Genomic DNA, 23,036 nt, shown 5'->3' on the forward strand with positions numbered 1-23,036 from the left:
TTTTGCACTGTCCCTAGGAATAGGACTCAGGAATGCATTTTTGAAATAGTAACATAATGTTCCAGAGGGAAAAGATTTTTTTAAAGTTGCTTCTGCTCAATATCCTTTTAAATTCAGATGCAGGGACTGAGAACTCCTAGCATCCTTCACAACAGACTTTATAAACACTCATGTACTTTAAATAGACAGTCCTCCAGCACATCAGAATTATTTTCTTCTAGCATTCCCTAAGGTGGAGAAGAACTTTATACCTTGTACTGTCAATGTAGCCTGGGTTTGAGTTTCTCCTAATTCATTCCAGGCTTCACAGGTGTATTTGCCTGTGTCTTCAGGAAATACTTCCTGGATGTACAAACTGTACTCATTGCCTTTCTTCTCAAAGTGGAAATCTTCTGTCTCCTGGATTTCTTTCCCATTATGCAGCCAGATAATTTCAGGAGGTGGGTTAGCTGAAAAGTAGGAAACAACAAAAAACAGAGACACACATAAAACCCGCCATATATTAAGAAAACAAACAAGGTTGGTTGTTGTCTGCCAACTGATTCTGCAATTTCATTTTCAAAAAATTCAGGAATTTCATTAACTCTGTCGATGCTGTGTAATGTGGAATAGTTCTAAGTTTGTCTTATTACAGTTAAAATGCAAATGATAAGTGAAGTGTGTATACAACAGACAATGAGAATGAGTTTTAGATCCCACAAAGGTGGTTATCAAGGGTTTCTGTTACCAAAGTTGATACCAGGACTACTCTTTTCTGCAGCACTAATTTTACTCCAGCTGGAAGGAATTCAGTCTTGTTTGGTTCACAACAAAGCTGTTACAAGTACCCTGAGACTTAGTTTTAGTTCAACAGCAGGACCCAATAATAACATCATTCTTATTATTATTCCATTAAGTAAACACTTTTACAGGTCTGGACACATTAACACTGGACAATGTTCATCCATGCTGAAGATCAGATTAGACAAACCTATTATTTATTTTTAAAAAATTAGTTCCTTGAAATGTTATTTACAAATGCAAAGACACCTGCTAAAAGAAAATGGCAGTGGAAAAAAGCACGCACTTTGCAGCAGGACTTAAATTTTTTAAGTAATACTGTTCTATAGCTACACACCTGATACCTCCACAGTCATTATCACTTGACTTCCATCCATTACTTTGAGGTCAGTCAGCCCTTTAAGGAAGATGGGTGCAAAAGTCTTATTTAACTGGGCAGCCTGTGTACTTTCTGCCTTCTTGCTGCTCTTCTTTTCTGTGAAGTCAAGAAAACAAAAGGGGAAATTTTCATGACAAACTTTGACTGTCCTTAGGTTCAGACTGGTTTTGAGTCAGTGATCTTGTTTCAGCTCTCAGAAGGCAGAAATAATTGAAACCACCCAATACAGCTGTTCTGCCTTTCCAGTAGTCCAAGCAGAAAGTCAAGAAATGGGAATGGAACTATCTTTTCTCCAGGCATCCTCCTAAATAATTGTTAACAGATATCACAGAGTATCACACAGAAATTTAAACTCATTTTTCCCAAGTACACATACTCAGGTGCAAAAGAAAGAACACAAACCCCAAAGGAACTTGTAACCGGCAATTCAATGCCTTTAATCACTGCTAAATTCACATAAAATCTTAAGATATGTTACAAGTTGCTAATCGTTGATGAGTTAAAAATATAAAATCACAGGAATATAGGATTTACCACTCTGTATGAAACTACAAAACATTTAGTTTGTTGGACAGTCAACATCAAATGGGTTCAAGTTCCATATCCCCTCCTGTATTACGTTGGGCCAATGATGATGGGAAAGACTGAGGTTATCAACATATATCACAAAACAAACTATTGGATTTTTTTGTTTGTTTGTTTCTTTGTTTTTCCAGGCTGTACAATAAAATGATGATTGTTAGAGTCAAATTAATCACTCTTAAAAAATAAAATCTATCTGTGATAAGATATATGATTTCCAGCAGCCCCCGTGGTTTCCTCTGGCTTGGATTCAGAGGCTATGAAACAAGATCATTTAACTGTGATCTATATAATAAACCAGACGAGGAAAGATACTACTGCTCTAAAAACCTGAGCAAAGACACTTTTGAAGCCAAAGCAGTGGCCATGACCAAATGTAAGAAGTCATAAATATTTATCGGTCACTTGGATACACTTTTTGTTTTGTTTAGCTTGAGTTCAGACCTTTTACGTCTTGCCTTTAAAATGCTAACTCTATTTTTTGTCCACACATGAAAATAGTTTCGTTTTGGTTTTTCCTACCTTCAAAATTTTCAAAGGTATGTCAAGATCACTCAAAACAGTACTACAGCAACACAAAGTGCCAGACTGGAAAAAAACCCACCAATCATAAAAGGATGGTGATTAGAAGAACTGAAAGCACCTCACTGAACAAGTCCACTGAGCTACCTGGAGGCAAAAAGTTGAGCTTGTCCCAGGGTTATTTGAGCTCAATGTAAATTTGGAAGCTGTCTGGAGAGGAAGTTTTTCCTCTTCTCTAGCAAAGCTTTTTCTAGCCAAAAATCTTGTCTTTCTGGCTTATGTCATAGGTCTTTTCTTGGCACTGAGCAGCAAGACATTGATGCATGTGAGAATGGAAATATGAGACCTGTCTGAGACCCACTCAGTTCAGGGTTGTGCACTTCTCTGAAATGCCTGGTTCACCATCAGACCACGTTGATCCATCTTAGGGCTTCCTATAGCACCTACTTGCAAGTGACTAGTGCTGTATAGAAAATAGCCATGAAGTTGGGTCAATCCCATCTACAATAATAAACTGCTGTGGTTCACCATATTCCTCTGTTTTGTACTGTTTATTCAGGGAAACAGCTTCAAACAACTGTTATACTAAGCAATATCAGCACATGCTCCTTCAGTACTTGGATGCCTTGCAAAAAATTCCTCTGTCCGTCATGCTGGAACAGACCTGGGAGGGAAAGCAGAAATCCATATGATGGGAAAAAGGAGGCAAATAAGAAGAAAGGAAGAAAAGGAAAAAAAAAACAACCTAGAAAATAATAAGACAGGAAAAAGACACAGAAAAAAAAAAAGAGAAAAGGACACTTAAATGATGATGTTTCTGTTATCCTTTTTATTGAAATAATTCATAACATTGCAAACTGAGAAGGCAGATATGCAATAAAGGAAAGCAGGGAAAAGAAACATAAAATCAAAGGTGTGGTTCTAGACCAACAGAGATACACACTCAGAGTATGATCGGAGTAGTTCAAGCCTTCAGAGGACAGATAACTAAAAAAGAGATGAAAGAGCTCCCATGAGAAAGTTAACAGTCACCAGAAGACAAATTTCCTGGTAGTGGCCCTAACAGCAATTGTCTCCAAAGAGACTGAGCTGCTCCCAGCAGAGCCCTGGTACAAACAACTTAAGTGCTCTCCACAGCCCTCCCAACTGGCTCTTTGCTTTATTAGACTGATGTGCCTGTTCCATGTAGTCTAAATAAATGGTTTTCTGTAATCAAGGAAGGACAACACAGTATAATAGCCTCAGCTTATTAAAAAGAAATGGGTGAGCAACTACAGAAGGAACAGAGCAAAATCATTTCCCAAAAGGATTTGCCAACTCCTCCAAAATATGTGCTGCAGAAATGAAAGTTTCATGGACTGAAATAAAAACATCTTCTTGCACAGAGCTGCATAAACATTAAAAGGGTGCAAGCAAATAATTCACAGTAATTGCATGTATGAATCACAAACCCAACAAGATTACAAAAAAGTTGGGTCTTAGTTTCCGAAGTTATCTTGGGCAGATGTATCCTATGCTGGTGAGGAGACCTGCTGGTATGAGTGACATTAATAAGATTTTCTGGGGGTGCAGGACTCTACCCTTAAAAGAGTGACCTGCAGGATTAAAGGATGAAGAACAACTTGGTATTGTTGCTTATCAGTGCTCACTATTTGTAAGTGAAGTTGTCAAATTGAAATGAAGGGGCCAGAACCTGCCTCAGCATTGCGCAAATTTTACAAATAGTGTTTACACTAAATATAAGCACTGCATAGGTTTATGCTGATCTCTTGTATGAATACCAGTTCTGTGCTTAAATTATAGTGGTATGAAAAACCAGAAGTCTATGGCATACGAGTAGTAAAAACCTTAAGGGGTACAGCCTCAACAGTGCAAGAAGTTACTGGAGAGATAGAAGAGTTATTTCATTAGAGGAATCTGAATGTAATCATGCAGAAGAATGTTAAGATGGATTATTAAATCTGAAATATTGAAAACTTGAGGATTACTCCAGGAATATAAACAAAGGCAACTTTATATATCATAGACATTCTTGTCCCTGTGAACCTATGGAATACCAATGCACATACACTTCAAAGTATTGTCTGATTTCTCAATAACTATTACATAGCAGGAGAAAAACGTCTCCCTTCCTATTGCTGATGTTCTCTGGTGCACAGGGGCCGTGAAGGCATTTCTTTACTAACAGATATGAAATCTGCTGTATGAAGGAGCTCAAAAATTAGAAACTATCATGGCTAAGGCAATGAGTATTCCTTTTCAAATTTGTGACATCCAGGATACAGTAAATATCTGGCTAAAAAACCTGACGACTGACTCCATGGCAACTTGAACAGGCTTGCTTCAAAACACAAGCACTCTCCGCTATTTTTTTTTTCTTAAAGTTGAACTCTAGTATTATGCTACTGTTGTTCTGTAGTATATGTTGATCAGTAGCATATGTTTCTTGTACCAACAACCTAAGTAGAATACCACAAAAATTGTCTAATAGATCTTGATTTGGCAGCAACCATTAAAAATACTAAAGTTCTAATCCATAAATTCTATTTTCTCATTAAGAAACCATAGGGGCTCATTTCATGTAACTCTTCTTCCTTTACTCACAATTTGATATTAGAAAAAAACTAAACCGACCTACTGACAACTTTAGTTTTTCACAGCTGTTTCATGAAAGACAACACAGCCAGTTTTAGATATCTTATTTAGTTTTATTTAGTCTTAGTCTAAAATCTTTGCATTTTCTCGGAAGAGACTGATACAATCATGCAGAGGCCAAATTTTAAAGCCTGAATGTTACTTATTTTCAAATTCCTCTGAAGCCTGTAAATGCTTTTACTTGTTTGTTTCTTACATAGCACCATGCAGTGACTCAGTGCTCCTCTGATGAAGGCTTCACAATTTCACAGTTTTACCATGAGACAGCAGCACTGTACATTTTCACCAGTTATTTTAATACACCTAAAAGCTTCTTCAGTTTTAGGATTTACAGCTCTTGTTTGGAAAAACAGCAATTTTACTTTGGAGGGCACTTAGGAAAAGGGAAGCTGTTCATTCAAGATTAAGCAAATTATCCCAACCCCATTTAAGGTGACAAGATACTGTGTGATTCTACTTATTTTTGGAAATACTTGGCTAATTATTTTGCTATTACAGTAGTACAAGGAAAACCATACACCAAAAAAACAGGCACTGTTTGCAAAAGGGTAGCTGTAGAAAGTGTAACAACAATGCAAGTTCACACTCCTTGGCCACAGCGAGGTGCTGGATAGTCTCCTGCTTTGGGAACAAAATCTGTGACTTGCACCAGGAAAAAGGGGGGCAAAGAAACAAGAAAGACAGGACACAAATAAGCAAGCTGTGTATAATGAAGGGCCAGTATTAGAACTTGCTTTCCCTCATTCTTCCAAAGCCTCTTTCACCACAAGAACTCTGGTAGGGTTCAAAATTCATGTGCTCTCCAGAGGCAGCTGGCTTCAGAGCCTGGAGCAAGGGGAAGGATGAGAAGGAAGAAAGCAGAGGTACAGCTCCCAGCTCAGACACTGCGAGCCACTGCACTTACGGCTGAGACAACCTCTTTCACAACATTGCAGGGGATTTTTGCTGCCAAAACTACAGACAATAAAAATATGGCACATTTGGCACCAGAAAGAAAATCTGGAACCTGAGAAAAAGTTTGTCTGACATCAGCATAAGGGCATGACTTTGTTATATATCTGTGCGTCCTCAGGCACACTCAAATAGATGTGGAAAAGAGGAGATCGGATCTCTTCCTAATGTGTTAATATGCTGTAATCGCCTATAGCAATTTAAAATCTTCCTCACCACTCTTACTTCTTATTAATTCTGAGTAGGAGTAGGTACACCTCTAAGAATGAAAAGAAATAATGTAAGAGTTAACACATAGCAGTACTGCCATAGTGACTAAAAAAATTCTACCACAGGCAGTTAATTTTCTCCTTCCCTTTCCTTTGCCCAATAAATTGCTGCTGCTGCAGTGAGTTCCCCCAGTTGGATCATGTCAAAGCAATTAATGAGGAACATCCGAAAGCACTACCTGGGCTGGGCTTGGTAAATCACAGGTACATTTCAATAATTAGTTTTCTGACCATGCAAATAGTTTATTTTACAGTAGCTTATAAACGTAGCTGGTTTTGTGCAGGTCAAATCATACAAGACAGTATAGAAGATCCTATGATTTTCCCAAAGGCTTCTTACAGAGCACTGAATTCTCAAAGGCTGTTATAAAATTATGAGATCAAAAAGTTTAAAAATTTCTGCACAAAGCTGTGGTCTGGCATCATATCTAGACTCAGCTGGGGTGTTCTCTGGTGAGCAGGGGTCTCTGTCATTGCAACAGGCTTTTGATACGGCATCACACAAGGTGACTGATTTAGAAGTCCACCACATATATGGTTCCTGTGGTTTTTGCCTATCTTTAGGTTTTAATATGCACGAGTGTTGGGAAACAGCAAATAATAAGTTGCACAGCTCAGTGGGAAACACAGTCTGGGAGACCAGAAATAGTAAGTAAAGCATTTGAAAGGTACCTTATATACCCACATATGTTTTTTACAAAGCAAAAGTAATATAGGCTTTTCCCACAGCATTCCCTTACCCCTAAGGACTTGGTTTTTTTTGTTAGAAAGACACTCTAATAAGCATCCAAATCTATGTTTAAAAAGCCACTTACTGCATTAAACCCACAGAGATTAAGGAGAAATGAAACTCTTCCAGTTTCTTACAAAAATACAGATTCTCAGTGTATTTGTATAGCAACGGGAAAAGAGATATATTGCCTCTGATACACAACCATTTCTATTAATCTCTTATTCTGTTTTCCTGTGTTCGTGTAATCGATAGTAAGTTAATCCATATAAAGCTAGCATATCAAACATTTGTTTTTTCTATTAAGCTGTATTAACAGAAATTTAAGGTGATAAAAAAATGCTTTCCTATTTTTGTGACTTTTCTCAATCCAGGATTTAAAGAGTCCTTACATTTAACCTACACATATCTGCAGACTGGAAATTATTGCAAGAGAAATCTTAATGCCAGCTATGGGCCTAGGCCAAAATCCACTTGCATTTTTTAAAACCTAGACCTGGATCAGAACTTGATGCTTGAACATAGCTGTAAACATCTTTATATTGACAAGCAAGGGTGAGTTGTTGTGTTGAAGACATATATGTAAAAGAAAAAGTGGAAAAATCATGCTGCACTGTACACTTAACTTGCTACAAATTGATTATACAAGAGACATGTATGAGTTTAAGTGCTAATATGCACCCAGCTATTTACTTTCTGGGGTAAAATACAGAGATAAATCTATACACTCGGAGAAAAGGAAAATAAGAACCAATAACTGCACTCTGGCATTTCCGTTCCCAGATTTGCTCTTGAAACCGGAGTGAGGAAGAAAATCCAGATCAGGCTGGGAACTTTAAAAAGGTTTCAAAGACTGGACCTGGGTTTACCCTGCCTGTTGTCAAAACAGTTAATGTTACAGACATCATCTCTTCTAGTAAAATCTCTTGTTCATTTGCCTACCCAGATGTAGTGAAGGTTTTTTTCTAGTGCGAGCTGCAGAATGCTGACACCTCCTGTTGAAATATCAGGACTTCAGCATGCTCAACACTGCACAGAATCACTGAGTTGGGAAGGGACCTCTGGAAATGGTCCAGTCCAGCCCCTGGCTCGGGCAGGATCAGCGGCAGCCCTGCGCATCCACACCTGCCGTGCAATTGCTCCGTTGCACAAGGTCAGGGTTACAACTGGTTACGAGTCAAAGACACGCAAAGAATAGAGAGTTTGCTGCCTTACGTTCAGAACACTGCAAACAACTTGCGGTGTTTAGTCTTATAAGAGATTTAATTATCCACGAGGAATCTGTTTGCCAGTCATGTGGTCAGCTGCCAAATAGTGCCTAGGCTGAGCCGTGCGAAAGGACTGCCTCAGCAACATTTACCATTTATGGTGTTTAAATATCATTTTGGCTCAGAGGCGAATAAGTCAACTGAGCTGAGGAGAATGCTTAACTCAAAAAGCTCTCTGTGTGAGTAAGCTTGGAGAGAGAAGCGGCAGATTCCACTAACATCTCTCAAAGCAAGACTCGAGCTCACACAGAGATCTTGATCTTGAAATGAGTTTCACCTCTCCAAATATTTTCAATGTAAATAATTCTAGCTCTTATCAGATTTCATGTTAACAATGCTACTGACTCACAAAATAACAGATTTTATAAGGCAGAAAATGGATATTAGGACACTCATCTCATCTGTCTTTCTTTCTGTAAAGTATTTTTCTGTCCCAGGCCTGAAGCGATATGGTCAAAATATCTCCTGCAAGTTTTCCAAGAATTCCAAACTTGATTTATATTGGCATGAAAAAATACGAGACCTCTCCATTCTTGAGACATGTGGGGACATTTCTGCATTATTAAAGATCTCAGGTTGGTATGTCTTTTTGTAAACTTAGGTCATGAGAACTAGATGCTAATGACCTAGCAGTGCTCTTTACACATCTACCTCCCATAATTTATTTCTGCAGTTATAATCTGTTTTTGTAAATGGAAGGCAAGATTTAAATATCCTTAGGAGATGCCTTCCCTGAAGAGCTGGGCCAAGGTATAGTCTGGATGTTGTGCCTTGCATTACACAGAAAAACTGTTAACCCAAGATTGACAATGACCTAAGCCTAAGGGTGGTTAACAACATACAAAAGAGGCCGAGTTCCACTTTATCCAGTCTGGCAATCTATTTATTTTACTGCAGGCTAGTCTTCAAGCCCATCCTGCAACTCCACGTATGCTCCTTGTTTCCAAAATCTTTCCTTCTGTATGGGCTATCACCAGATCATCAGCATTTTAACCTCTGTTTTGTCTACTCAGTCTGTTCTGCAACCCACAGCATTTTAAAGAGATGCTACCCCAGAAATCCCGCTGTCAAAAGGCTGAATACACCAATAAGAAACATGATTTGGGAGAAACAGTCAAAACAGAAGAGAACGAACTATTTCAGGTGGCAGGGACCTACAATGATCGTCCAGTTCAACTCCTTGACCAATTCAGGGCTGACCAAAAGTTAAAGCATGTTGTCAAGGACATTGTCCAAATGCCTCTTAAACACCGACAGGCTTGTGGCATCAACCACCTCTCTAGGAGACTTGTTCCAGAGCTTGACCACCCTGTTGGGAAATCAGTGCTTCCTAATGTCTGGTCTAAACCTCCCCTGGTGCAGCCTTGGACCATTCCCATGTGTCCTGTCACCAGATACCAGGGAGGAGAGACCAGCACCTCCCTCTCCTCTTCCCCTCCTCAGGAAAATTTCAGTTTAGAGTGCAGTGGACAGGGATACAAGGCATGCAGCTGAATTCAGATCACTTTGCAGTCAGCAGACCAAATTCCTCAGAGACAGTCTCACTGGAAGTTTTTGCAGCCAGAGTGGTGGTGTGTTTGCTTTTGCCTTCAGAGCTGTCTGCCTTATTAATGACTAACCTTGTTTGCAAGTTATTTACATCAAGTAATTGCTCTTTTGTCACTGCCACAGACAGCAACTCTGTGGAACGCCTGAGAGTGCATATACCTACTAAATGCATCTAAAAGGCAGCTCAGCTGCCCCACTGCTAACACATTCCCCGGCACTAGATACCAGTCTGACATGGAGAACTGCAGAAAAGGTGCTTTATATACGCTAGATCAAGCCAGGTTAGCTCCACTGTGAAAATGTGCATACTGCTGAGGCAGAATTTCACCCTCACGCCCTCACGTGTTCAGTCTCAATTTCTTGTGTGGCTGCCCAGGTAGTATTTAACTTAATTGCAGAATATCATGATATATAGAGATACCACTGCCATTAGGAAAAAATCTGGACTGTGTGTGAGCTAAAATGCAATGGAAGCACAGTAGGAACAGGCAGTCACATAAAGTGCAAAGAGGATGCCACTAATATAAAGAGTTTCAGCCCTCTCAGCCCTTCCCTCCTCTGACAAATCCACACTGGCAACAGAATAGCTACCTGTGGTAATATTAAAATACTTCTGCTCAATCTGTTGAGTGAGTAATCAAAACAATTCTGTACTAAGAATGCTTTTAAGGAACCACTCAAATGAGACAAACAAGACTTAGTTTGAGAGCAAGGAAACATTTGAAGTTAGACTAATCCAAAGGAAAAAAATACACAGTAACATTGTATTGTTGGGTAAAAGTTGGTGTCAGAAAAGAATTCTGAAGCAGGGCTGTTTAGCATTTAAGTCTGGTAGTGTGCAGCTCTGCAAAGTTCCTGCCCTCTGTTTCTTTTCTCTACTGCAAAGGAATGACCTGTTCATTAGGACTCACACTATAACCTGTATTAAAGTGTTTAGACACTGTATTGCCCATTTTTTCAGTCTGTAATAGCAACCTTAATCTTCAAAAAGTGAGGTATCTCTGCCTGACAAAATTAGATCTGAAGAAGAAGTGCTAAAGCAGGTGTTAGAGTGGCACACTGTCTAGTTAGACATATTTTCTCTCCCAAATGTACATACAAAAAATTCTGTTATGCTGCTTCTGTTACATGGACATTTGATATTTTTGCCTTTTAGGGCAAGAGAACTGCACAGACATGCAGAACTAGTAAGGACAAGCCAGGACCTGCCACATTTCAGCATGGGAACCCTGTATTTTTTCTTTTTTCAGCTTTGTTTAAGTTTGGTTTTCTGTACTAACACAGGGACTCTATGCTGCAGCACAGTTACATGCTTGAGCAACATGCTGTTAAATTTGTAGAACTGAACTGAAGAGACATATACCTTTAAGAACCTACCATCCTTACCTGGCTCTATATCCACCAGCTTATGTGCTTGAGATTATCAGATTTCTCTTTAGTCAAAGTACGGTGGTTTCCTTAGGAAAATTCATCTCCTCTTTTCCTCACTTGGACCTTCCTCTCCTACAACCCTATTTCTCTTGCCTCTGCTGTTCCTAAAGCAATTCTGTCATTCTCAACTTTACAGCTCTTCTGTTTCTGCTGGAGCTGCATATAACTTGCTTATACATTCACAACTCTTCTCTGTAGTTCTTCCATTTCCCTATACTTCTGATAAGGGTATTCACAAAAATATTTATACTGAGCAGAAACATGCTCATTACCCTACTCTCAAACCAATCCCTTCGGTTCACTGAGTCCTTTGATAAAGGACCATGTTAAAATTATTATTTTCTTGAACACAACACAAAATGCTTGTGAGACCCTGACATCTTCCGTTTCTCTGTAAGCACTGGTCATGCTCATCTGCTTATGCAAGAATCTTTTTTCCTGTAAGTGAAGCTTCCATGAGATTTTTGTGCTGGAGAATGTGCGTTTATGTGTGTATATGTTTTACATCAGCTGGCAATACAAGGTATTCCACAGGCTTCTAAATGCTGTCAGCATGTCTGTTCCCAAACCCAAGAGAGAGAAATTAATAGAAAGGAAAAAAACTCACACTAACAGATGTGCTAATTATCTTAAAAAATAAAATGGAAAAAAATAGGTACAGATGTATCCTTAGAGTCTGTCTTGCTGCCTCTAGAATTTTAATTGTAATGTTGGGAAACAACTTTTTTAAAGATGTATTTCACCTTTTGATTTGTGGTTTAAAGGCAAACGTCAATCCCACAGGTAGTTTTCCATTTGTGACTCTCACTCTACCTAAATATGAGGCACTAGAGATGAAAATCTTAGATGTGAAAACAGGTCACCTTTTAACACTTAGTTAACCATTTTACCTGTGATGTTCTTGGCTATGTAGTGGTTTTTAGTTGTCACATAAGCAGTCTGCAGACTACATCTCCCATTGGTGACTACAGCGTCTGATGTATCATGACTGATAGTATACAAGTGACTAAAACATGCATTTGATCTTTGTCATTTGTTTAACAGTATTGGCAGAACAAGACCATGTTTTGATAGATTCAAGTTAATCTAGCAGTCATGGAAAGGAAGCTCAGTGAAGCTATGCTGGAAGTCAATTCATAGAAGCAATATAAACTGGATGAATTCTTAACTACATGAGAAAACCAGGAAAAAGGCCAGAAAACAAATGCAGACAGAAATGATGCCTAGTGTCGGAAACCAAGTCCATTTTCCTCCAGAAAAATACACGCACACTACATCCAGGTCTCAGATGCTTCAGGGCCAGTTTTCAGTGATTAATTCTGATTAGGGCTTCCTTCCATCCTTCAGCTGACGTGCCTCAAATCTACCTGCACAACAGTGATTTCTGGAGAATTTTATAAATTGAGGTAATCCTATAAGACAGTTTGATGGCTGACTGTTTGAGTTCCCATTAGCTAATCCACATCAGCTGCTCTTGGAAACATTCTTTGGGGTAACATCATGCTCATGCTTTCAAAATTACTCTGGCATATATTCAATTTACAGGTTTTAATTGTATTTTGATGACTACTTCTTTTCAGCTGAAACCTACAGCATTATAGAATTTGGCAATCCAAGTTGGGGCAGTTTACCCCTTGGCCAGTACAGGGCCATTCCTAAGACTGTTGTAATAACCATCTGTTTTCTGTCATTCTGGTACATAATAGCTTCATATTCACTGCATTTGATCACTTCAAAGTCAAAACCACCATCAAATGTAGGGTTTTCTTCTTCTTTTATTTTTAAATTAAAGATTTTTTCTCTGGCAGCATCTCATCTTTGTTTTTCATTTATAAGAAATATTAATGCAATTCCTGCCATTTAACTTTTCTCATTCTGCAAGCACCCATCCCTCATTTGCATCCAAATTTGGTTTCCCTTTTACTGAAAATGGTTTATACCAAGAAGTTGTCTTTAGAAAACATTGTTTATATTGATGGCACAAATCCTATATAATTAAAAGTTGCCACACATGTTTTGCTTTTGTCCTTAATTTTTGGTTTCTGGCCGGCATTGTGTTTCACGTTTGGTCTTGAGATGCTGAAAGAAAACTCAGTCTTACAAGGATTACAGCTGTTAGTGACCCACACAGAGTGCTGGACTGAGAACTTTGGGACACTCCTGAAAGCACTAGAACAGAGTTTCTTTGATGGCTAATATTAGCCCTGCTCACAGCATCTTACCTCTGACCTTTCAGTACAGCAACAAACCCCCCTCCCTTTCCTTTGGTGCTCATAATCAATTCTTACACAGCCAAGTGGTTCCACAAGGCTACTGGTGTGGAACACTTTTTGGACATGTAATAAGACTAGACTTGTATATTTTGGAAAGTCTTCTATAGTCCTTTATATTAATGTTGCACTTAAAATACAGCAAAATGCTTTCAAATAAATAGTGACTTTGAAAAGTTGTCACAAATATTTGATCACTGTAGGCAAGTAAGACATCATCCTTTGTTTACCTTAGGCAGAAGTTTTTATATCTCAGAGAAACAAAACTGTAGCCTCTCAATTAAGTTTCCAAAGAGAGACTGGTTATCACAGTGATAACCTTCCTTAAAAGATTAAGGTCTAAGAGAGGTCATTCTGAGATAGAAAGAAAAGCAACCATAGTCTAAAGACAGCATCTCTCATGACTGGAAGAAAAGACTCCTACCTGAAAGCCTTTCTTCCACCTGGTTATATTTTATGGTCCCACTCACACCAGATGGAAGAATGACCGGAACATAAGGAACTGGTTTTCCAGAAAGCACCTTGCTCTGATAAACTGGTTACAGCAGGGACTCTGACAGGCTTTCAGGTGACTCTAATCGGCTCATCCAACAATCAATGAATGACTACAGTAATTGGATTGTAAGGGCTACAGACTTCCCAACATAGACACTTGTGCTGGGGAAGCTGCACTAAAAAAAAGTCAGAAAAAAAAGTCAACAGAAAGTGGTGAGTGAGAAAAGGGAACAGATGTGAAGTCAGGAAAGTGCACCACTGGCAGGGAAGGAGAAATGAGGTTAAGAGCCAAAGAGCAGGAGCAGCGGTATTTGCTGAACAGCGTTTGCTCACCAAGGGAGGCAGTATTAGGCCTCTATTCAAAAAAGCAATGTGTGGGAGATAAGCATTAGCAAAATGGGGGGCTGCAGAGCATTAGAGTCCAGAAAAGTACCCTGGCTGCAAGCTACTATCATTACCCACACCTTGTACCCTTCCTCTTGAAATCTGTGAAGATGCTGCCTGCTGGGAGAAGGCTGGAGAACTCTTGAGAAGCCTGCAGTGGGTGAGATATTTTGTCATCTACTGCAGAGCTGCAGGAGACAAGGACATCTTTCTCCTAGGAGTCAGCACTCATAACAAGCACTCCAGCTTGATACCATACCTAGAAAAAGGTACGATGGAAAAAGCATGCTGGAAAAAGCACTTAACTGCCTCTCTTCTGTGCAGAGTCTGTTTGCAAAAGAAAAAAAAGTATCCTACACACAGTATTAATTTGGTTTGGTGCAACAGTAGATTGAGTCCATCATACGTCCCATCCCTATTCCTGTTCACCCTCCAGCCTGTAATCTTGTGTAGTACACCCAGGTATTGGTGTGAATGTCAGGTGGTTAAAGAACCCTTTAACACATCTTTTCTGCAGGTGGATGTGACCTTTCCTGTCAGTGATTAGTTAAGTGACAGAGACAACCACATATCAGAAGGCTTATCTCAGGTATGTGGAAGACCTAAAGAAAACTTACTCTGACTGGGAGCTGGCCTTACCTTCCAACTATACCAGTTATTATCACTTATGTGTATAGAAAATTATGCATAATTTTAAAGGAAAAAAAAAAGTAACATTTGCAGAACTGCAAATGGTACCATTTCAGGAATGTCTGCATTGAATGTTTGAGTAGCTTGGACCCTGTTTGTCATGTCTTGGGTTTTCTTGCATTAGACTAATTAAAGCATTTTATCCGGAGAACCCCACTCACTGGAAAGTTCAGTTAGAAAAAGTTTTCAAGGTGAAGACAATTGTTAGGACTGTTTCCCAAAGAAGTGTTGCTCATTCTCTGTAGTTCATCTCTACCTGTATTTCAGCTGTAAGAAACCACTGTCACAGGGAAGACAGCTGTCAGGTTTCAATTTAGTCTGCTTAGTCTTAGGCCAAAATTAGCTTCACCTTGATTAACTTAGTTTCTCCACAGACTACCTAATGGATCTATCCCAATTTAGTCAGCCTTTGGATCACTTAATTAAGTGATCTGAATATTTTCTTGTCTTAAATAAGCAGAGACAGATTAGTTTGAATTCTTTATGACCATTGCACTTCTTATGCCACATCCATATGAACTGTCATATGAACCATGTGATCTGTCATATGAACCATATGACACAGTGCCAAAAGCCTCCAACAAACAACTAAGTACCTTCAGCATTTTTCATACAAAAACAGTGAAAGGCAGAATTTATCCTGATTAATAATAAGGAAGCAAAAGACAGCCATAAATGAATCTGAGCCTGATGACTTAGAAGGAATGCTATGCCACAATAGCCCTAGTTGGTTATCCAAGGCCCAATGCAAAGCGTACTGAAAGTACTGGAAAAAAATCTCCCCCTTTTGTTTGACAGCACTTGGAGCAGTCACCCTTTATGGGGTAAAGGGCCTTTAAAATGTTGTTTCCTACAAGAATCCCACAAAAGGGAATTTTCTTTGACAGAAACAAAGCAACAGATCTTGTAAAGGACAAAATGCACAAAATATGTGGCCAGATAATACCTGTAACCTCTTAGCAGTTTTAAGTATCATGCTGTAATATAATCCAAACATGAGGCTTACCGTGTGATTGCTTTTTTTTTCCCCTTTGAACAGTTTGGCACTGTCTGTCCTTCCTACTAGTATGGGACTTTTCTGAGTTATCTGTGAGCCTAATTTAATTTAGAAGGTGGAGCTTTTTGGCTTTGAAAATAAAATTGAGTTTTACTGTTAAGACTGACAGTTCATTCCAGGTAAAGTTTCCCCAGTGATCACTGTGGATATGCCCCTCCACGAGATGCTTGCTCCATTAGGACAGCAAAGCCAAAAATGGGAATATGAAGTGAAATGTAGACCCAGACAGACTTAGAAATGTGTCCAAGGACCACAGTAGCAAGTTAAGGAAGAGCTGAATTCTGACACTGGTCTGATACTGATGCCAGGAACATCCATTCCTTCCTAGATCAAATACAAATTACTTTTCACATACAAAAGGAAAATATTTCTATAGCAATGAATGAACGAACTGAGCACTTCATGAAACCTGAAAACCCTAGATCATCTTGGAGAGGAAAAGAAACTGGAGAGAGATGGATTACAATTCAGAAACAGTTTTTACACACTTTATTCCAAAAATCAATGTCCAGTCAGGAGAGGAATTTTTAAAGTTTTCGCTCTTTTTGTGTGTACACTGATTTCCTACTGTAATCTGTCTGCAAAAGCTGAGTATTTGGAAAAGCCTTAGCAGCAGCATTCAGAGTCTCAGAGAACTCTAATGCCAATAAACATTTGCTAGAGGATCTGATATAAAAAATATATGAACAGATAAGACATTTGGAAATCGTGATTTTAAATTTTGTACTACTTTTGGCAGGCAAATCCACACTGATCTGAGTCTTGGGGAAAGTTACTGTAATCCTCATGGCAACAGGGACATAATGAGTTTAGGGAGGAAATGGAGGAGATAGCTAAAGCTGTAAAAATGTTGAACACGTGGCTTCACAGCCTGTCACGCATGTTCTTAATTCTGCTCTTGTTCTTCCCCCAACACCCCATGACTCCCGGAAAACAGAATGGGATGTAAAATAGAGGAACAGCTCCCCATAAAAGTGGCAATGCAGCCTTCTAGCTAAAGTACAGAAGGAAACCAACTCATAAACCAGCAGCTACATAGCCTGAAACAGCTCAGCAGAGTACGCAAGCCTATGGAAAGGCTGGGGCACTATTGCTCCCACATTAGCTTTGTACATCAGCCCTAAAATAACTCAGAAAGCGTTAGTAAGAGAGAGATTTTTTGATTCCTGTATCCCAGTGAAGAATCAGCAGGTCCTATGGCAAAGACAGGTCCCTTGAAGTTGAGCACTCTTGATTGGCCCTCAGCTAATGCAGATGAAATGCTTCAGATAAATTATAAATGACAGCTTTGAGAACAGATTCGTTTCAGGCTTATTTTAAATCAATGCTTTCCTACTTTGTGCCTTTTTTTTCAGAGGAGGAGAGGGTGGGCTGGGCTGGGTTGACTGCATTTCCAATTCGGTAATCAAAAAAGTAGCTCATAAGTTTACCAGAATTTGTTTTCATTTTAAGCTTGTCTAGGGTTTTAAGTGGATTCATACAGACAGAATAGGGGCAGGCATATCACTGAAGTGCTGTAGACAAGCACCACAGAACACTGGCAAACAAAGAACAAATCTTGGGATCCAGGGATCAGGATACATTTCCCACCAACTATGTGTACAAATTTGGGGCAGATATTATTTGGTCATAGACAAATGGAATAGTTCCCTTAACAGCTGTCACTCCTCAGTCTCTTGCACAGGCAGTGCCAAACTATTACAACTTTAGGAAAAAATCATTTGCAGATGACAAGTACCAAATACAGGCTTGATTGCAGATGGATGGGGAGTCTGAGGGAGGAGAACTGTAGAGGGAGAGGACTGATCATCTCCAGGCCATAAAGCGAAACACCTGTATAAACTGATATCAGGTGAGATTACAAGAATAAAGACCATAATACTGATTGATACTACCTCACTGTCCAATTTATCCTTGGGATTCTGTCATCTTGTCTTCACTGTGGTCTTTTAGACTGTGTTTGTTCAGATCCTAGTGTAGAATTATGGCTTTCATGGACAAATCAGCTATGTTAAACCAATACTGAGGGTATAAAATAATTGATATTTGCAAAGAGGTTATTCTCAGATTTCAGAGACAACAGATCTCCTCAGTTGCTCACTACAATGTTCTTTTGGTACCTTGACTATCAAAATTCTGCCTATTTAGAGATATACTTCTCCCAGTTACCTGATATATACCTCTTCAGAATTATGTCTGATAAATGCTGGTAGCAGAACAAGAATATTGGCATTTGCTACCATAATTGCAGTCCCTGGCACTGGTCTCTGTGCTCTGCCTTTCAAGAGGAAGGGGTAGCATCTGCCTCCTCACCATAACACTGTCTGCCTAATGGGTAATACTGATAATATTGCACTTATTTTTGCTTTCAGCAGGGACAGTACCTTCCTACACTGGTACACTTCTTCCAAAACTTAGCCTCATTGCTCTGTGCCACACAAAGCTCTTCTTGGTAAGGACAGAGCATGAATAGCTTTTTATGAAACATCCATGTTACTTAACATTTTGCAGTCCTTAAACATTTAAGTTGCCCACATCTTCAAGGGGGATAAAAGGTACCCAGTTGACAACAGCTTAGAAAAAATGCAGAATCCACTTACAACAATCTCTGTTAAGGATCCAAGGTTTGTTTTTTTTTTTTTTTTTTTTTTTTGTAAATACTATAGTAGATATCATTACAATAATTACAGCAGGCTGAGATATTCACCTTTGACTGTGACCTGAGCACTGCAAGATGCTTGTCCTATGTTGTTTTCAGCCAGACAGGTATAAAAGCCATCATCTTCTGGTAGGGCATCTTGGACAGTCAATTTTGCAATTCCATCTTCAAAAGTGGAATCGGCATACTGAATTGGCTGGTCTGCAGATAGAAAGGAAGAGAAATGTTTTAATACAACAGCCACAAGTTTCAAAACCACTTCTTGTTTTCAGCGAAATCTGGATACTTAACACCAGCTAGTGTATTAAAGTGCAGAGCCAAGTCCTGCTCTCTGGTGAGTGCACAGCCACTGCTCTCTAGTGACTATAAACAGCAGCATCCCAAACACAAAGCAGAATTTGGCTGCCAGACAAATCTTACCATTAGGTTCACTTGGTGTTGGCCTGAGTATCAGCAAGAGGAGAAGGGTTAATCTTTGTAGTTTAAATAGATTCTCTTTCAGGTGGATAAGAAAAGAAATATCTTGTGTGTTTGCTTCAGCCATTGTCTCTATCTTGCACTTTGCCTGAACTAGGTATTAGCATTATCATCTAGATGTGCAAAATGTGTTGGTCATGGAGAAGCTCTTGAAGTCCTCCATCAAGCATTTCGTAGTGGAAGACATCACAAGAGAGACAGCAAAATCTACAATGGAGCCAGGAGACTGATTTACATGAGCAGTCAATCTATGCTATAGTACGTATAGTTTGGTAACAGACAGGTACAGTCAGACCTATGGTGACATCGCTATTAAATAAGTTCATTTTAAAAAACTTGATCCTTGAATTGGTTTGGAACATGCATAAATGTTAGTGTAAAGTGGTTAAAGTGGCTTTGCTATTGTTTCAAGATCTGTCATCAATCTTGGCCTTACTTTCTGAAATGCTTCTGCAATCTGTTTTCCCAATATTAAATAGTTTCCAATACTGACTCATCAGTTGCTTTCCCAGTGCATGCAATGCTTAAGAGGGTCCAATATTTGTGCATAAGCATCATGCTGGAAAAATAAATTAGGGTCATCTAAGAGAAGAGGGTGAAATGGCGAAGAAATTGTACAAGACTGATCAAAGATACCTGTCACTTGGGAAATCATGGTCAAAAGGAAAGATCAAACTTGATTTTGTTGCTAAAATAATTCTAAAAGATTAGGACAAAACTCAGAGGTTTCTAATGACCAGCTCTGCATTATGAGCAGGATAAATTACATGATGGGACAGATATTTCTCTCACGTCTGATTTTCAACATTAGCAAAATCAGGCAGTCATTATCTATGCACTATCTGCATACAAAGTTTCATTCTGAAATACAAACATGTGCCAAAATCACTGTGATTCAAGACTTATATATATTGTAAAATGTCACCGATGATCTTGTGTCTTCAGTTCTCTTATAAGTCATCTGTTCGTTAAGTTAGCAAATTTTCTACTGCATGAAAAACTGAATTCAACAATTAGTCAACTTCCCAGCAGACTCCAATTTTAGAATTAACTCTCTCCACCTTCTTCACAGGTTACATATTATTACCAGTTCCTTTGAGCTCCCTTTCATTCAGCTACTGTTGTAACTATGAGGTCCAATCACATATTTTTTGCAAGTGGGAATAACATTACGTTCAAATATGCACATGTGGAGTTAAGCCCATGCAGACAAAGCTTTCTGTAAGAGGCCATGGGGCACCGGACTGGCCTCCTGGTCTGCCTGTAGAATGTTTAAACTGACAGGAGTCCTGTCTGGGATTCTGACAGCAAAACTATGAATGGTGCTTAATGATGCTGTGGTGATAACCGTATCAGAAATACACTCAGGGTAAAAGCTGCATCATAAAACCCAGAACAATGCCTTTTTATTTCTGTTTTAAATAAGAAAATGAATAGGGCAAGTGTTTATGTGGAAAAAGAAAATGTGGTCTCCTTCATTGTGTCCTCAAATTTTGTCAGAGCACCCTCTTTTCCACTCCAGCTCCCAGCAAAACTGTGACTATTTTTTAGCACTGTTCATACAATAGTGAATTCACTTACAAAACAGCCTCTTCATCAAACCCCAGAAAACAAACACATCAGCCCTGTGGAATAACCTGCAGCAAGATTCTAAGTTATATTCATTATACTTATATTTTGAGGTAATAAAAACATCCCTCCCAGTAGTGAAATGTTCCCTTCTCCAGAGGCAGAACAGTCAAATCTTCATGACAGCTTGGCAGCAGGAACAATAACAAAAAATACCTTTCTGCTGGCATGTTATGCCAGAAGAAAGGAAATTTTCCCCTGGCCTATTTATTGGAAGCTTTCTGGACAGATCAGAAAGCTATCCTAAAACCAAACACTACTTGGAGAATTTTTATGCTAAAGTCATGGCCATACTGTTTTTAAATTGAGCAGAAAGAGGTCCAGTTCAGCTTAGGGGAAATAAAAACATACACAGCAAGCAATATGAAAATCAAGATATTTAAAACACAGTCATATACATCTTATTCCTGTAATTTAAAAAAGAAGTTACCAAGAAAGTATTTAAAGAAGCTGAAGTAAATTGGTGCTACATATTGAAGTATTGTCACAGAGAGCACAAGTAAAAAGTTATTTATAACATTTTGGTGAGGCCAGAACTTAAACACAAGAAATTTACTGTGAGGCTATTTGCCAGTAAATCAGTGAAAATTCAGAAAGAAACTTGAAATAAAGGGCAGAGTGAGAGAAATGGAACAGAAGAACCATCTTGAAAAAGTTGGAAAAAAGCCTTAAATCATTAAAATAGGGAAAAGTATAAGAAAGAAACTGAAGATGGTAGAGCTGCAGAGAAGAGTAAGAGCTCGAATAAAATCCACAGTTCAGTCAGGTAGCTCTTATTTGCCCAGTGTCTATGAATATGGAAAAACTACTTATCCTCACAGATGCTAAGAAGTAATTGTAGACAATGCACAACATACATCATGTAGTTTTTGTCTTGGTTGACCTGAAGGAGAGGTCTATCTATGCAAGGGCTTGGAAAATGTTTTAAATTTGTACATAGTCACAGCTGGTAAACATGCTCAGTATCTAAAGTAGTACTTGTATGTAACATTGTACAAGAAGTTGTTGCAAGTCTTTTAGTTCTCAGGTGGTTTAGATTTCTCAGAGATCGCAGATCAGACATCGCACCAGCTGTTCAGCATCAAGGGCTGGGCAGCCCAAGAGTGAGACTGTTCTGCTTTTTTCTTTTTTCTTTTTTTTTGTTTGTTTCTCAAAGCAAACTTCTGTTCATGTTTCTTATGACTTGATAACTTGGTCTTTACATTAATTATTTTGCCAAGATACACATATTTTTCTCACTTCCTTTCAAAAATTAATTCTAGTCCGTTATCATTGTCATGCTGGGAAGACAATTTGCGTTTGATATTTTCTTGTGAACTTTTCACATTCTGTCCCATATGATTATTGTTTCTATGGAGTTCTACAAAAGTGCTGTCTTTTGAGCAGCAGCGTGATTGCTCTCAGCAGATTGCTTTTTTCTCTGCCGCAGACTATCAGTTGTGGATGTAAAAAGCTTTATATCCAAGCTAGGACAACAGATTATAACACATCTTTTTCTAAAACAAAATTTGTCTGCATGCCTCTAATTATATACCGTGAATATATGGTTTTCTTCATATGGCCCGTTGATGAAAGACTACATCATGTCATTTTGCCAAAAACATTGTTAGGTCTTCTTGGAGTAATATTTCAGGACCAGAAACACAACTTTCTCCTTTATTTTATAAGGGGTATAAATATGAGAAGTTTGTAGTATCTAGCTAGCTGGTAGACAGGAAGGAAATGTTTGCATTCAAATGGATATCACAATAGTTAATTTGATCCTTAGGTAAAATAATGACCCTAGGAGTATACATGGAATTATCAGCATTAAACTACTGTTTATAATCCATTCAAGTGTGTATCAAAATGGTGTATAAACAGTTATGTATCACAATCAGATGCAAGACAGAAAAGCATTAAACTATAGTGGTCTGTTCTAGGAGCCTGGAATGAAAGTGGTGTGCTTATATCTTTAGAATAATACATGATGTCCCTAATTTTTATTATTATTATAATTTCTTGGGTTTCTGTTACTCAGAGTCATTGCTGCATTTTGACTTTAGAGCAAAGTCAATGCACTGACTTTCACTTACAGAACCCTAAGGGTTTGAAATCCAACTAAATGAAAAAAAAAGTTTGCTTTTGCCTCCTTGTGATATTGATCCAATTGCAGTTAGAAGCTTGGATGTAATATAAACCTGGTTATACCTGAACGGGGCAGACTCATCTGAGATCAGTGAGAAGATAGATAAATGCAGAACAGAATCCTGAAAAAAGG

General features: G+C 38.7%; 1 protein-coding gene across 4 annotated transcripts in view; it reads right to left on the bottom strand.

The window, feature by feature from the left end:
* The window catches only part of MYLK (myosin light chain kinase), a 208,371-nt gene that overhangs the window by 80,439 nt on the left and 104,896 nt on the right, over window positions 1-23,036 (bottom strand). For all 4 annotated transcript variants that reach the window (XM_082056742.1, XM_082056741.1, XM_082056743.1 and 1 more), the window contains exons 11-13: window positions 18,719-18,871; window positions 1,118-1,255; window positions 252-449 (exon numbers count right to left, since the gene is read on the bottom strand). In XM_082056742.1, coding sequence (XP_081912868.1) covers window positions 252-449; window positions 1,118-1,255; window positions 18,719-18,871 — 489 coding nt within the window. The remainder of the gene's footprint in view (window positions 1-251; window positions 450-1,117; window positions 1,256-18,718; window positions 18,872-23,036) is intronic.

This window comes from Streptopelia decaocto, assembly GCF_964273445.1.
Source record: "Streptopelia decaocto genome assembly, chromosome: 6".
Classification (NCBI taxonomy): Eukaryota; Metazoa; Chordata; class Aves; order Columbiformes; family Columbidae; genus Streptopelia; species Streptopelia decaocto.